At 39.2% G+C, this 16,995-nt stretch overlaps 1 protein-coding gene across 15 annotated transcripts in view; it reads left to right on the top strand.

The window, feature by feature from the left end:
• LOC140916026 (uncharacterized oxidoreductase ZK1290.5-like) overlaps nucleotides 1–16,111 on the top strand; it is a 74,179-nt gene extending 58,068 nt beyond the window's left edge. For 3 of the 15 annotated variants that reach the window (XM_073356893.1, XM_073356901.1, XM_073356891.1), the window contains 3 exons: nucleotides 1,005–1,187; nucleotides 1,779–1,838; nucleotides 12,111–16,111. In XM_073356893.1, the coding sequence (XP_073212994.1) occupies nucleotides 1,005–1,187; nucleotides 1,779–1,838; nucleotides 12,111–12,212 (345 nt within the window). In that variant the 3' untranslated portion in view covers nucleotides 12,213–16,111. The other 12 variants (XR_012160372.1, XR_012160368.1, XR_012160371.1 and 9 more) reach the window with 11 other exon arrangements.
• The last annotated feature ends 884 nt before the right edge of the window (nucleotides 16,112–16,995 follow it).

Here is a 16,995-nt window from a genome sequence, read left to right as displayed (position 1 = left end):
GGTAGTGAAGTTAAGCTGATTGGTCTGTAATTCCTTGGGTTGTCCTTATTTCCCTTTTTAGAGATGGGCACTCTATTGCCCTTTTCCAGTCCTCTGGAATCTCTCCTGTCTTCCATGACTTTTCAAAGATGAACTTTATAGGATGAACCTTCAAATGTTCAATTTGGCTAGGTGGGCAGCAAAATGTTTGATTGTTTATCCAAGGGTTTCTTCTCTTTCCTTAACCCTTCATCCTCCCCTTCCTTTATACCACTGTCTCTCAGCTACTTCCTCTCTTCACCAGCCACTTACGGGTTATTGGCAATCTTTATCCCCAGGCTGGGCACTCTGAAAACTTAGTCTCAGCACTTCTCCTTGTTATCCACCACCTTCTCTCTCTGACACCTCATTAACATATAATATAGGATTTTCCTATGCACCAGCAGTTTCAGTGCTCATTGCATTTACTCTGATGTTCCAAGCCGTGGTGCTAGGTATTCACTTTTGATCAGAGACTTCTGTGCTCCCCTCAGTTGTGTGTCATCAAAAAGAGGATTAAAAGTGTGGAAATGAGGCAAGGAGGTGGAATGGGGGAAAGCAAAAGGGGCTTTAAGTCACATATGCCTAGATCTGGGGCTCTTCCCTTCTGTGTTACCATTTGTACGCCTCCTCAGGAATACTGTGCAATATCAGTTCCATGTGAACAGGAGTGCAACTCCAGTTGCAGCATGGGGAAGCAGCTGCTTTACATGGCATGGTCACAAGGGAAAGGGCCTTAATATATTCAAGAAAATTGCTGTGTAAGTTAATGTAGTGGGTTTGTGCATTAATGCCCTCTTACTATCTTCTAAAGATGATGGAAGGCTATATATACATTTTATACAGCAGTACTGTGGTTCCACTTATGGTCATTCTATTATATTTTTAAAAAAAGAAAGATCATATTTTACTATCAAAGAGAAAACTGTCTTTTAAATATATTCTAATCAAAGTTTTTACTTAGATTTTCTGCTTACTTATCAAAGGTTGAATATCACCCTTTCCAAAGGCCCCAAGAGCTGGTGGATTATTGTAGAAGTAGAAACATTGTTTTTGAAGGCTACTGCCCATTAGCCAAAGGCGAAGCTCTTACTCATCCTAATATAATTCAGCTGGCAAAGAAATATGGCAAAACCCCTGCACAGATCTGTATACGCTGGAGCATACAGGTAAGAGAGGGCAGCAAAATAATGGTGCCTACTCAGAGAGATAACTGTAAAGGAATAGTTCTGTTCAGATAATATATTTGTTGTGCATCAAACCAAAATATATGCAGAAAATTGTGATTTTACCTCTGATCTTCTGCTGCTGTGGTCCCATGAACTAAGTGCTTATATTGGGTAGTGGGAATATACTAGGCTGTCCATGACAGTATCTTTACCATGGAAATAATCTTTGGTTTCAGCAAAATAAAAGGAAATACAAATGAAAAGAGTTATTTTTCCAATATAAATGCTACAGTCAGTGAGTTTAATCATTCTCTTCCTTTCTCTCAACATATAGCACTAACCAGTGAATATGAATTAATGTTTGATACTGAACAGAAAACCGTGTGAAGTGTGTTAGAATTGTATATAGTGTATGTAACTGTGATTATAAATAGTGCTGCACAGAAATTCCAGTGAAGTTGAATAGTAGAATCAAAACCTGAGAAGGAAATTTAGGTTCAACTATTGCTCCAAGAGATGTTTTGAAAAGTGATTCTGTTTTTGTTTTAAATAACTTTTATTTTTAATTATGAAAATGATTACATTTTTCAGAATGGGATTGTCACTATTCCAAAATCTACAAAAATAGAAAGGATACGGGAAAACTGTGAGGTAAGATCTGGTTTACTGGCTTCGTATGACTAATGCCCAAATTATTTTAGATAAAATGTTTCGGGTCTGACTCTTTACTGTGCTATACCAATCTTATGCCAGTGCAATTCCATTAAAATCAGTTCAACTACTGCAACATAAAATTGTTGTAAGACAGTGGAAAAATCAGCTCTCTGATGTGCACAAATGTAAGAAATCAATTGGAAGACATAATTACGTATAAAACACATTGTCTGATGACCCACTGCATCTAAACAATTTGATCAAGGAATAACAATAAAGTTTTGAGTTTTGTTTTCATTATTATTATTTATTTGTATTTATTATTAGGTTTATGGTAGCACCCAGAGGCTCCAACCAGGATCAGTGCCCCATTGTGCTAGGCACATAGGAAGACAGTGGGAGGATTTCACTGTAGTACTGAGACCCACCTTTGAGCAGTGCCAATGGGGCTGCAAAGGCTATCTTAGGGATATCCCAGGTTCAGGAAACCGTGTGTGTGGAAGCTGCAGAGCTGGCATAGCTGCCTCCCTCCCACCCCCACCCTCCCAATCCTTCTGCAGGAGGTCCCAGCACAGAGCAGGTGGTGTTGGAACCAAAGGGGGACTGACATCATCTCAGCTTGTGACATCCAGTGTTTGTTTTATACAGAATTCTGTCTTGTAATTGATTCTTCCTTTTCCTTCATGTCAGTGTTTCAACACGTAAATTGTGGGCTGAAGTCCTTCCATCTATCCTCCCCCAGGAACCATTTTTAATAATATGCGTCAGCTGGTGCTTTACAAAAGCTAGAAGTTTTCAGAAATAAATTTTAGCCTTGCTCCTAAAGATCTCTCTGGCAGAGACTGGTTAGCAGAAAAGAGGATGAACGTTACCAGAGCAAGGGAATCAATTCCCCTTCAGTCACAACACTGGGTATGTGTACATATAAATTAGTCACATGCACCACTTTGTCACATTTAACTTTCTATTAAGTAATTTTTAAATGTAATTGACTACATCTGTCTTGCTTTTGTTTTTCTTATTTTTTTGTCTCTTCATTCACTCCACATTTTGGCCCAGCCCCCCCAACCATGATTGATCCGCGTTCTGCACAGTGGAATGAGAAAGAAGCAAAGACAGCCTTAAGCCAGCAGTACATATCTTCAGTCCTAGGGTGGGTCCCCTGTTTAAGTAGGCTGAGGACTGAGTTTATGGCTACAAGGGATCATTCCAGCAGCCAGAGATTGCAGGATGAGGGAGGAGTTTGCCTGGCAGCAGCTTATTCCACTGTGCTTACGGAGCTCTGGTGAGCACTGAGTGGGCCATAGGGGAAGTCCAGCTCTGAAGCAATGACACACTTTGCTAGTAGATCACAGAGTATATCCTCCTCCCCAAGAGTACTGACAGGATATACGTACTTTGGAATCCGTGTAAAGCTTTTGGTTTGCTGGCTTGACTAAAGCACCAATACTTTTTAGAGACTCTCTGTGGGGAGGTGCTGTGACTCCCTGGACCTAGTGTCTGTATGTGACAGAGAAGTGATGAGCTTCGGCTTGCAGAGGGATAGCAATCAGGTTATTCACTTATCTTTCCTGATAGCCATATGGAGTGCTGTCACAAGCAGCTTTCATGTTACCTTTTTGTTATCTTCCTGCCCCTTCTGGGGAATAGTGGAGCAAAGTTTAAATGTAAATAGCCGTCACAAGAAGGGGAAAGGGCCCAAGAAAGCTTCTCAACCCCACTTTACTAGAGTTCTATTCCTGTGAAACAGAAAAGGAATCATTCTGAGGGCAGAGGAAATATAAAAGCCTGCTACAAAATTAAATCTGGGTTTAAATAATAGGAAGTGTCCAGCTTTGTCTCTGTATCCATTACATTAACCACATATGCATTCCCATAGGTGTTTGATTTTATACTAGCAGAAGATGATGTTGCAATTATAAATGGAATGCATGATGGGCAGCATGTTTCCTGGGACCCAAGCTCTATTGTGTAAATTGCAAGGTTTGAGCTTTTTTTCTTGCGTCAGTGATCAGCCATCCACACGCTTCAATTTAAATTTGTAGTCTCATAGTAGAACGTAATTGTTATCTTGATGACTATCAGTAGTTATAACTGATTTAAAATCTGTAACATACAAAAGGAACATTTTCTTATGATAATATTGTCAAACAGATGTGAAAAATTTCAGTCTAAAATATTGCTCTGTTGGTAAATTGCATATGATTTATATTGTACTTTAGTGTTTTGTGCTCTTTGGGCCTGATCTGAAGTTCATGGAAAGTCTCCCATTGATTTCATTAGGCTTTGAACTGGACCATTTATACAGAAAATATTAGGCTACACCTCTTCTTTAGAAATGAAAGGAAAGTGGTATTAATAGAAACACATGATTCAGTGCAAAATGACTTGTCAGGTGATTTTTCAGGTGACTTGTTAGGCAGATGGTTAGAAGTGTGAAGGAGAGAATGCTGGGTGAGAGTTAAAAAAACAAGCTGTATTATTACTTGTTATTACAGTAGTGCCTAGGAGCCCCAGTCACGGACCAGGACCCCTCACTGTGCTAACACAGAACAAAAGAGACAGTCCCAGCCCCGGAGAATTTACAATCTAAGAAGTAGTGTAGAAACAGAATTAGAAAACAGAACACAGAACAAAAAATGTACAAGTTAAACTACTCCTGAGGCAGATCTACTGTGGGAATCTTAGTCATGTGAGGGAGAACAATGAAGGAATCACCAATGCCAGGCATAGACTCCTATAGGAAATAGGGATATCCCTATTGACACCGTTGCAAATATAGGGTTTGATCCTGCTGTCCTTATTCATGTGAGTGTCCATTCAGTAGTTTTATCTGTGTGCATATAGCAAGAAAGATTCAACTCACAATGAAATTAAATAAAAAATGTACATACACACTCTCCAGCCATTACACAAAAGGTACATCACATCACCTTATTTTCACACCCCTTGAGCCAATTCTCTATGGCTCACTTCTGCACTGGCTTGAACATCCTTAGGGCCAATCAGGCTGGTGCACAGCTATGTGTGTGGGATCAAGAGATCAGGATACCTCATAACACAGGGTCCAGATTTGGCCCATAATATTTAAAGCACAGCCGCAATCATTGTCAATAAACAGCAAAAATGCATATGTCTGTTTCTTTCCTTTGCTTTTTTTAGTAACTGAAATTTGACACAGGAGTTTGTTTTGTTTGTTTGTAACCAGCTAATCCACTTAGCAGAAACAGGACAGATCTAATATCTGCCTAATTTCTCTTTTCTTATTCATACTGCAGTCATGAGTGTTTTGTGCAGCAAGAATTAGTTTAATTTTCTCTTTGGTGCAGTCATTCAGGAAATCTCATTCACAGCACATACTGTTCCTTCGATTTTTTTGCTAAAAATGTGTACATACCGTTTACAGATATATTTTGGGAAATATATTTGCAAGCTCTTATAAACAGAGCATTCAGCATATAATCACGTTGGTCTGATATTTTAGGAGTTCCTGTGTCTAGAAAGGTATGGAAAATCTGACTATGATTTACATTGTGTTTAGACTTCCTGAGGCAGTTTTCCCACTGCCATTCAGTTTTAGTTATATCATGAAACAAAGCTCCTTGGTTTTTATCAAGAACCAACTTATAGCAAAGCATGTGTTCTGGCCATGCATTGTTGTTTGTCCTTAAAGTTTAGTTTCTACACAGCTAATTGAAATATAGACACAGTTTTCTTCTTGGTTATAGCTCCTTCAGAACTATTGGCTAGTTCTGCAAACATTCAAGAGAAAAATATGCCGAGGCCTATCTCCGAAAGTACAATATCATTTGCCAGAATTTTAAAGTAAAGCTTACTGGGCCAAATGCTGCCCTCACTTACACCTGTACAGCTCTGTGTTCGAAGAAAGATTTTGAACCTTCCTAACAACGATTAAAGGCCAACTTTTCAAAAGTAGCCTCTAATTTTGGCTGCCTCGGTTTCTAGATGCCCAACTTTAGATGCTTAGGACCCTGATTTTCAGAGTTACTGAGATCTGCAAAGTAGGCTCTATGCACATAAAATTTAGACATCCAAAATGAGAAGCCATTTTTTTTTTAGTTTGGGCCTATTAGTCATCTTCTAAGGAGGACAGGAATGAATTCAGTGGCAAAGTGAGCATGGGAGAGTTCTCTGAAAGAAAGCACAAATAAATATTTCTGCCAGTGAGCATCAGGTAATGCACCTCTGAAAAGTCATTTTATAGAATAATAAGTTAGTATAATGGAATTCATTAAAGAGTATTCAAATTAAGCAATAAAACAAAACATATTGTGCACTAATAAGCTGTTAATGCATTTATTGGGCCTCATATGCATTGAGAGACATAAGAGAACCACCCAAGTGAACCAATACCTCCTATTGCAAGGCTTTGCTTATCGTCACTGGGGAATATTTCAAAAACTACAGGAAATAGTTTGGAGTTTTACCAGTAGTTACTTTGAAAAAACAACCATCATGCCAAAATATTGCCTCTTTTTTCAAGCATAGTGATGCATAGGAAAAAAAAATGTGCCAGATATAGAAGTCTTTGCTTAGTTACATTACTCAAGCAAAACTCCCATTGATGGAGTTTGTCAGAGTAAGGACCGAGGGAGCTTACTGGTGAACAGTTCTAGTTAGGCCAGAACAGGACCTATTTTTTGCTCTCATTCCCAGTGGTTTGTCTCACTGTTCTGAGCAGCTAGAACTAAGCCATGATTTCATTGTAGTGTCCTCTCCAGGCCCATTACAAGCTGCAGTGATCACTTCAGAGGCAAGCTTTCTTCCTGCTTCCTTGCTGTAGCTCACTATTCACTCTTCTGAGGCTATTGTACATCTGACATAGCCTCTACTTCTGCTCAAATCTGGGGTCAAGCAAGAGAGTCCACCAGCAGCTCTCTCCCTGCCTCCAATAGCGATACCCAAATGCTTAGGTGGGTAGTGGAAAGAAGTTCCCCAGGACATGGGGACACATCATAGGACAAGGCAAGTAACAAAAATTAAGATTACTATCCCTGAAAGAGTTAGAGGGGGGATTTCTTTGTGAATCTAAATACATTTTGTGACAGTCTCACTGTTTCCCTGTAGGGATACAAATAGTCAGTTTACTTCTGGTTGAGTGGGTTTTATCACAGCTGAAAGGAACAGAAATGTTTTTTACACCCCCAAACATTGAAGAGGGTGAGGAGGGTTGATCTCAGGTGTAGTACTTGAAACTGCTTTTAATTGATTTTTTTAAATGGACTAGATATCAAGGGTATGCCCATTTAATCAGCTGAACTAGTCACTGGACATTTTATTTCTACTGAGTGGCTTGAATAGTATTTAATACCAGCTAATGATAAAATCATGCCTTCTAAATTTACAGGCTGGTTTATGTACAAAATGAAATCTCTTTTTGCTTGCAAGGAACATGTTCACAAGGCTTGGGTGTCAATTATCAGATAGAAATAGTATGTATGGGAAAGGCTCATTGCTAGCCCACTTCCTTTTAAGGAACAGTTACTAAAAGTAACTATTTTACTTGGTAATTCTTATTTCTCTAACTATCCTTACACCTGGTTGTCATGGGTGTAAGGATTTTTTTGGTTTTTGCCTGATCATTTTAAAGTCAAGTGCACAGTACTTTGAGCTAATGTAGGTTTCATAATGCTGTTACAAAGTTGACATATTATCTTCCTTGCAGGCATGATGTGATATGTAGTTTTGCACGTTGTGCCATCACTAATCACCACCCATTGTTTCCTTTCGGAAGCACTAATTCCCGCAGTATCATAAGAATGGAATCCTGTTATCTCCTAGCTGCTGGGAATATAATGCATGTTACCACTGTAGCTTTCTTTCCCTTGTGAATTGTTTTCTCAAGCTTAATACTAAAATATTTAGTTTCATTTAAGAGCATTGGGGAAAATTCTCTTTGTCTCTTTTGGCTTCAGTCATGTTGGACCATGAAAGAATTGAGTTCATTGGTTTCATATTTTACATTTTTGACTTTACAATTAACTTTATGCTGTTTAAAAAGGGAACTCTTGTCATTTTCTGTGCTTCTTTCAGCCTTTCTTGAATCAGAACTCCATATAGATGTATTTACACCAATATCCTAATATTCTTACAGTGTTCTTATTTCTTTAAAGTATTGTCCAACTAATCAGAAATGGTGGGGAAGGAAAAGAGGGCAAATGAGCTGTTAGTTTAAAGGCATCACTTGGCATTGCTTTCAAGATATGAGTAACTGTGTTTTGTGCTAGAAGCAGGTGTACTCCGACTCAATTACCAAGAAAACAAGCAGCACTAAAGGTATGAAAACTGAAAGCCAACTCCACTTCTTGTTTCCTCTTATTACAACGCCCAAGAGGGCAGCAGTAGAGGATGCTTTTGCAGATTTTCTCAAAATGCATGTATATGCACACACACATTCAGAGTTATGGTGTGCCTCTTTGATAAAGGATAAATGTCAAGGCTGAAATACACAAAAAGAATGGATGGAATGAAGTAAGACCAACTGTCTCCAAAGAGTAAACGCTTTCACCTTCATACAGACATACATTAAGGCTTAGAAAATTGTTGCACATGGTCACTGTAGTCCCCAGCCATGCCAATAGGAGCTGAAATAAAGATGAGGGCAGCACTTGTTATCCAATATTATGTATTGTGACAAAGTTCCTCCTCTACTTTGGTGGGTCTTGTGCTTATTGGCAGATTTTCTCGCCTTGGAGCTTCACGACAGCCCTTAGTTTGGCCGTTTTCATGAAGCCACAGTCCAGGGCAACTCCTCCTGTGTCTGACCAGGAGTTGGGAGGTTTGGGGGAACCCAGGACCGCCCTCTACTCCGGGTTCCAGCCCAGGGCCCTGTGGAATGCAGCTGTCTAGAGTGCCTCCTGGAACAGCTGTGCGACACCTACAACTCCCTGGGCTACTTCCCCATGGCTTCCTCCCAACACATTCTTTATCCTCACCATAAGACTTTCCTCCTGGTGTCTTATAATGCTTGTACTTCTCAGTCCTCCAACAGTATGCGTTCTCACTCTCAGCTCCTAGCACCTCTTGCTCCCCGCTCCTTACATATGCACCACAAACTGAAGTGAGCTCCTTTTTAAACCCAGGTGCCCTGATTAGCCTGCCTTAATTGATTCTAGCAGCTTCTTGATTGGCTGCAGGTGTTCTAATCAGCTTGTCTGTCTTAATTGTCTCCAGAAGGTTCCTGATTGTTCTGGAACCTTCCCTGTTACCTTACCCAGGGGAAAGGGACCTACTTAACCTGGGGCTAATATATCTGCCTTCTATTACTCTCCTGTAGCCATCCGGCCCAACCCTGTCACAGTATATTATTAACACACTAAGCTATTAGAGCGGACCCTTTAATTGGGGTTAAGTATCACCTGATTTGAAATAGTGATGAATCAAGTACTGCATATGTACATCTAATCAACCATCTTTGCTAGAACACGCTGATCACGCAGGGAATGGAAACTAATTTGAAACAATAAATAAGGAAAGGAGAAAAATAAACAAAAATTGAAGGGGAAGGGCGAGGTAGCTGCCCAGTCAAGTAGCTTCCTGTCTGATCTTTTAAGAGTGGCTTTTTTTAACCTTTTCTTTTTATGCTTGTCTGTTTTCTTGGCAGCTTAAATACTATGTGGCTTAAAGGCATCTCAGACCCTTTAGTTGAGAAATACTGGTGGTCATTATGTTAAGTGCAGACACAAAGCATTTCTGACCAAGCTGCAGAAGTGATTGCATAAAATCAGAGCTTCTATAACATCTCTCCCCACAGTCTAAACTTAAAGGTATCTATATTGCTTTTCTGAACAACATGTAATAAACAGGCTGTCATAATTATAAGTTCAAAAGCCCTCAATGTCAAGAAGTTAGAAATATATATTGCCACCCTTGTGCACTGTGGTAAACATCTTCTCCTTTCCTTTTAAAGGTAGTTGCTTTCTGATAACATTAACACCACTCTTTCAAAGCACTGTACTAGAAGGACGCTGCTCTTGCTGACGTTAATTGGAGACAAAATGGTTAAATCTCCTCCTAGTGCTTTGAAGATCTGAGAAATAGGTCCCTGACTTCAATGTACACAATAGAAGTTAAAGATGGGTCAACCTAGTGGTAACATTTCGTGATACTGTTTGGTAGACTTGAACTTAATCCTTGCACACACTTCTCAACCTCCCTTGAGAATGCAATGCTTCTGAAGGGATATTTGAACTGTATTCCCTGTAATGAGCTCATGTGATATTTATGACATAAACATGACTTTACTCACTATCGTTATTCAACAGCCACTTATCCATCCTCCGCACCAAACAGGAATAATTACAACTACTGCCAAACGATTAAAGAACAACTTTCATGACTTGCAAGGGGACCAGGGCTTAAGGGTTAAGAGCTCAAACCTCCAGGATTCTGAGTACCTTCAGAACCCACTGAAATAAAAGCCAACATAGACTGTCAGATTAATTTGGCTCAATTTTAATACTGCTGCATCCCCCACCCAGTGGTTGTTTAACATATCCACTAGTGATAACATCAAATGATCTCTGCTAAGTGTGGACGGAACAGAGCCAGCATTAGGAGATCTACTGCCCTAAGCCACTTGTACCAGATCTCAGTCACCCATGCAAAGAACTTCACAAAACTTTGCTGCTTTTAACATGTTGCCATCAGTAGCCCTCTTGCTCAGCCTGTACAGCCAGCCCTTTACAGGGGCATCTTTGATGTACTTTTTGAGAGTGGACTTCTCAAGGCTGGCTGAGAGCAATTCAGACGCAGAACTACTAAAGAAGACTTTATATCAGCTGTATGATAGTTCCATAAATAGTTAACTCTTCCCCCACCCAATTTTTATAAAAGGGAGTTCCAGGTTTTTTTTAGCTAAGGCTTCAATATTCCACCGAGGATGCGCCGACCTTAAATAAATCCATAACTTAGCTATGAAATACAGTTTTTTTTCCCTTTTTCGTCTGACTTTTTACAGTTTCATGGTGAGAGAGAAGGAAGAGTTCTTTTCTGTGAGCTCTTTATTCCCCAATGGCTCTCCACAGCATAGATCCATCCCATAAAAATAAATTAAGTCTACCACTGCTGGAGGAATTTGTGGTAAATCATTCAACTGGGTGCATGGCAAGGTTGGTAAATGATCACTCTCTGGAGTATAGAGATGGAAGTCCTGTACTGTGGCTTAAATTGACTTTCTTGGCATAGAAAGAGTAGGCTGTTTTAATAGAGGCCTTATATTAATGGCACAGCAAATGTTTTTTGTTAATCATATAATATGTCCAGTGTAGCACGATTATCATAAAATACTGGTCTACAGCTATTCACACCTTTGATTTATCTGGAAGATGATTATCACAATCCATTCTGTCTAGGGAATTGTCTTCTTGCTCAGTTTCTTTCAGAATTACACATAAACAAGGTTCCAATTAGTGACAGATATTTCAATTAAGACTATATTCTTGCTCCTTTGACTTCAGTGTTTAGCTCTGATGCTCTGTCCAGTAATGTCAAGTTTGCTGGTGAGACAGAGAAAGCTAACAGTAGAATTTTGCTGGACTGATTTGCATCATTGGAGTAAAATTGAGTTTGAGAATATCTTTCCACTATATTTTTGTTAGTATTATGTTATCCAGTTGCACCACTAGGGCACTTCTGTTATATTTTAATAAGTGCAAAAAAAGATACGTAGTGATGGGATATAGTAAAGTTTCTGAGGACTTTGGATGCAGTGACTTCTGGTAAAAGTATTTCAAGTCACTTACTGAACTCCTTTCAATCCTATTTTCATTTCCTGCTGCTGACTTTCTCTTCCCCCCCCCCTTTCTCTGTCTATTGCAGTGGCATTAATAAACTCAGTGCTGTACTTGTAATTCAGACACTAGTGTGCTAACGCTTATTAATTCTTACTGTTTTGGAACTAAGCTGCTCCTGATTTCACCCATTTTTTACTGGTCTAGTTCACAAAAATAAGTTGTATTATATGGAAACACAAAACACTAATTTAGGCTTTGCAACAAATAAGTGAAATATGTTTTTCAATATCACTTTGAAATAGAAGTCAGTTTAATTAATGCTAAATTACAGTCTAACCCCCCAGAGGTCTTATGACACCCATATACACATTAAATAAGTTAATCCTGATGAATATTATTATGTTATTTAACAATAGAATGAAACCTGATTTTATTATTTGATAGCATATTTATAGTAAACAATCTATCTTTACCTGCTTTACTCTAATCATTGTATTATTTCCCTCAAACCCAGGTTTTTGATTTTAGTCTGAGAGAAGAAGATCTGGAATTTTTAGATTCTTTGAACATCAACAAAAAACTGATTCACCTAACCTATCCGTTATGGAAAGGATAGCTTCAAACCAGATTGTTCTAACCTGCAACAACTGAAACACTAATACATTTTGAACTGCACAAAACTGTTTCACATCTACATTGTTCTATTACCTTTAAAGCTCCTGTCAATAGCTTATGATGTTGACTATTATATGCACAAAGTGAATTAAATGTGGCTTAGTTTCTCTCTTCTCACACACACACGTTTCTTAATACTCTGTTTCTCTGACGTCCAGGTCTTTCTGTAATATTTTCTTCTGATAGTTTGAGTTATTCTGTTCAACCTCACCATATTTGAATTCAGCTGCTACTGTTTGGGACCCTGCTTCAGTCAAGACTTGAACCAATTTATATCTATTGGAGTTCTGGCACTCCGGCCCAGATTTTCAAAGGTATTTGGGCACCTAAAGATGGAGACAGGCACATAGTGAGATTTCCAGAAGCATTTAAGGTGCCTAACTCTAGTTGAAATCAATAAGTTAAGCACCTACGTGCTTTCGAAAGCTATATTTTAAAAATCTAAATACCTTTAGGAATCTGACTTTAATTTCAGTGGAAGCAGGATTGTCTCCTCAATCCAGCTTTCAGTTATGGGCAAAACTCCTTTTCACTTCAGCATGTTATAACGTGTTCAAAGTGAGTTTCTTAATAAAAAAATAAAACAGTACTTAGTACATCCACCTGTGCTTTCCATAAGGAAGTAAGTAGCCCTATTCTGTTTTACAGATGAGGAAACTAAGAGGTTAAGTGACTTGTGCAAGCTCATATAGCAAGTCAATCACAGAGCTGGGAATAGAACCAGTATATCCTGATTTGTAATCTGGGATTCCGCAATTGGACTGTGAACAGAGTGCTAAATTCTGATCTTTGTCACATTAGTACAAATCCAGAGAAACTACTGAAGTTGGGTGTAGTTACGCCTGGTTTACAGTGGTGCAACAGAGATCAGAATCTGACTCAGAGTCTCCATTCTGTAGTTTACATTTCTCCCGTTTTCATTTAATTTTGTAAATTCTTCCAGGACACTGCAGGCCATTATCTGAACTCTTCCTCAGTTGGGCAAAGCTACGCTGTTGGCACTCTTACAAGGACCATCAAGTCCTGACTTACTTGAAGGAACAGCCCTGATAGCTCTCATGGTGCCTGATCTCCAGTCTTCATTTTGTCTTATTAAAGAAACAAGCACTTTTTGCATTCAAAGACTCAAAGGTTTGACTGCACAAATGATTGTGTGCAAAAAATTGTGGGCAGTCTACAAAAAATGTACAGAGTGGATAGTGGGGGAGTCGCACTCAGAGGCTTGCTGGGTGAAAGTAGTCGCTGATGCAGAAGTTTGAGAACCACTGCTCTGACTACTGGAAGCAGTAGTTAAACTTTCCCAGTCGCATGGTTTCCTGACACCCAACTTTTTAAGAAAACATACGGGTGAAGTGGCTGCTCTGTAACAATCCACTGCTAGACATTTAATTATACTACATCCCTCCCACTGAAATTTGCTTTCTGATATATTTGAGATTCAGGGACAATGTCCCTTTGTTCTCTAATTCTGGGCTAAAGATAACCTTTCTCCTGATCTTGAACACAGGTGATTCCAGAGCAGAAAGTTCAAATGAGCCATATACATGGAATTTCAGAGATGTTAGATTTTATAGCAGGATAATTTAGGATGTATTCAATACAGCATTCCTTCACAGTGGAGCCAGCAGTCATTTTAAATTTAGGAAAGTTAAGAGATCTAACAGAAAAGTTCGCTTTCTATCGTTAACCAGGACGGAATGAAATGCTAGTGTAAACTAGTTCATTAATAGACAACAACAACAATGGTAAATAGTGCAGATACATATTCAGGTGACCTACTGTATCCCTCTAAGAGCCAGCTGCTCATCAGTAGCTGGAGATAAATTTCTGGCCATTTCCTATTCAATATACAAACTCACAATATCTCTGTTCACACTGTTTTTGAGATGGCATTCCTTAAGTAATACATAAGCTTTGGGTCATTGTTTTCACAGTCTCATTTCTTAAAAAAATATGGGGCAACTGTTATCTCAGTAGATCTTCTGAAATTTACCTGATATCAATTATACAAGAACTTAATCATCTGAATTGGCCTGCAGCTTTACTTTGACACAAAATGTTCATTTACATTTCGGATTGGTGCAATAAGAGTGAAAGAAAAGAAGAAAGTCACAGCACAGCTAAAAGAAAGACCTTGGCCAAACTTAGCCCTGATATACATGGGTGCTTCTCCTGTGACTTGCAATGGAATAGCAAGCACATCAGTGCAATTGTGCCTGGCTTTACTGGGGTGATTTTGGTATACACGCAAAACAAAACTATTTATACTGAAAAAGTGACAGGACAGTAACACTTCATGTTGTGATGTGGAGTACCCAGGTGCAGAACCAGTTTGGGATATCTTGTTCAGATCACAAAGGTGATAGACTCAGTAGATGGGGAACTCACTAGATATGCAGTCACCTCCTGCGGGCCAATTCCTGGAGCAGTAACAGTGCCCCTTGGAGATGGGTACTCATTAGCTTTTTATGCACTCTTATTGTCTCAAGAGAGGAAAGTGTACAGTTTAAAGGGAGTAGAATGGGGTAAGAACCTCTGAAGGAAGGGTGGGGAATTCTCCTTGTCCATATGGATTCATTATGGAGAGAACCTATCCTTGGACAAATGGGTGCACAGCAGAATTAACAAGTCTTTGCCTCTTGCCTAGCTCTGGCTTCTTTGAAGCTCCACTTGTCTTTTCACAGTTGATTCAGGCTAGGTAAACAGCCTGTAGCAAAATCAAACCAAAAGTAGCCCTGGAGTTTGCTTCTTTTCCAGTACTGTATCAGCTATTGTGACTCAGAAATAATGCTTGCATGAGACAAAGTGCTTATTCTCAGATATCAGGATAAGAACCAGAGTTATTCAGCCTGTTCAATATAGCCAGAAACAGAAAAGTTTGGTTTTGCCTGTGCTCCTGTAGTCTGTAACCCAGTGAAAAGCACCAAAAGGACTCATTAGAAATTAGCCTTGGAAAAAGTGCAGAAGCAGAGGAAAAGGCTGGGAGAGAAGAAAAGGAGGAGATGCACCTGGAGGACAAAAAGATCACAAAAGAAGTGTAGGAAAGATAGTGACAAATAACATGCATCATGCCTGTTCTAGGGAGAGTATCTGAAAGGGTAAGCAGATAATTCAGCCTCCATGTACCATTTGTTGTTTGCTGAGCTGCCAACACGGATGTCAAGTAGGGGTGGTCAACCAGCATTGATGCTGGATTTTGTGATGTGGGCACCTGATTCCTGAGAACTGGATTGAGATTACCAAGCCATTTTACACAGGCCACTGAATAGTCAGATGAGAACAACTTTCAGTCAGGACCATTTTAGGCTGGATTTTGACCAGACACCTAAAAATCAGTACAGAGATACCCTGAGTCATCCCCAAGTACAGCACGTTACTTTCATGTACTGCTAGAGTAAGGTTACAGGAGAGTGTATTTCCTGAAAAGAAACACATTTAAAAAGATATCTATTAACTCACTTCCACTTAGTTGTCTTCATAAATAAGCTAAATAAGGGGTGTCACTAAAATATGCAACTTGTGTATGTGAGGCAGTTACAAGGGGATGCATATGTCAACCTCAAGCATGATTTATTTTTGCATGACTTTTCTGACAGTTGCAATTTAACCGCTGTATTTTCCTCCAGTCTCAAGAACTTTCATGATTCTAGTTTTGTGGTAGATGAGTAAATGTCTGTTTTCAAGTACAATTTCAGCTGAATCATTCAGGGAGAGGTGTGGAGCAATTGAAACATGACTATCAACGTAAATAAAATGAGATGCTCTGGTCTGTGTGGCAGTGTTATTGCCAACTGAATTGCATGTAATGTGAAATAAAAGACCTAATTTATTAAAATCTTATTGCGTGTTGTGATGTTCCTTTGTATTGTGATCTTGGGTGGGGGTAAAGAGAACAGTGCAAGGGAGGGGAAGAAGGTTTCTGCATGGTTAGCCACATTGACCACCCAAGTAAGGGTTAATATTCCAAACACTATAGAATAGTATTTATTTCAAAAGTTTAAAAGGAGAGTGAATAAACCCCATGTAACACTCACTCTCTCTCTCACACACACACACACACACAAATTCTCTATCCATGGAGTATCCGCCAACTCTCTCTCAGCACCAGTCACTGTCACTGCCTTTTTTGTTCTAATAATAAATAATGAATTTACAATATTTAGCATTTTTCAGAATGAAAGTGCTTCACATCTTCAGATATTTACAAATATTAATCAATCCTCAGGATGCCCCCACCACCACCACCACACCCAGTGAGGGAAGTTCAAAAAGTAAGTGGTTTTTTTTTCCCTTTATACAGATGGGAAATCTGATACACAGTGAATTTAGGTGAATTACTCATGGCTACACAGGGAGTTAGTGTCAGATCTCAAGTGCTATTAGCTACCCAAAATATGGTCATTTCACTAGCCCACACTGCCTTTTGTAGATAAGAACGTTACCACAAAAAGGGGTCAAGTATAACAGTGTGGCACAAAACAATGAGAAATGTTCCATTTTTAGAGGCAATAACAACAAACCTTTTATTCAACTCATTCCACAAGTGTTATTTTTAAAATCCACAGCTGGAACAGAAGCATATGAAATGACATACAAAGGGCACACTGTGACACTATTTTTTGGTATGGTCTCCATCATTGTCATCCTGATTTCTTTACCTCTTAACCGCATCTAGAGAATCTCTTGGGGGGGAAAGAACAGAAGAGATGCTGGAGTTTCCTTCT

Source organism: Lepidochelys kempii, chromosome 8, assembly GCF_965140265.1.
Source record: "Lepidochelys kempii isolate rLepKem1 chromosome 8, rLepKem1.hap2, whole genome shotgun sequence".
In the NCBI taxonomy this organism is placed as follows: Eukaryota; Metazoa; Chordata; order Testudines; family Cheloniidae; genus Lepidochelys; species Lepidochelys kempii.
The sequence above is the reverse complement of the archived record's forward strand: the minus strand, read 5'-3'. Positions and strand labels throughout refer to the sequence as shown.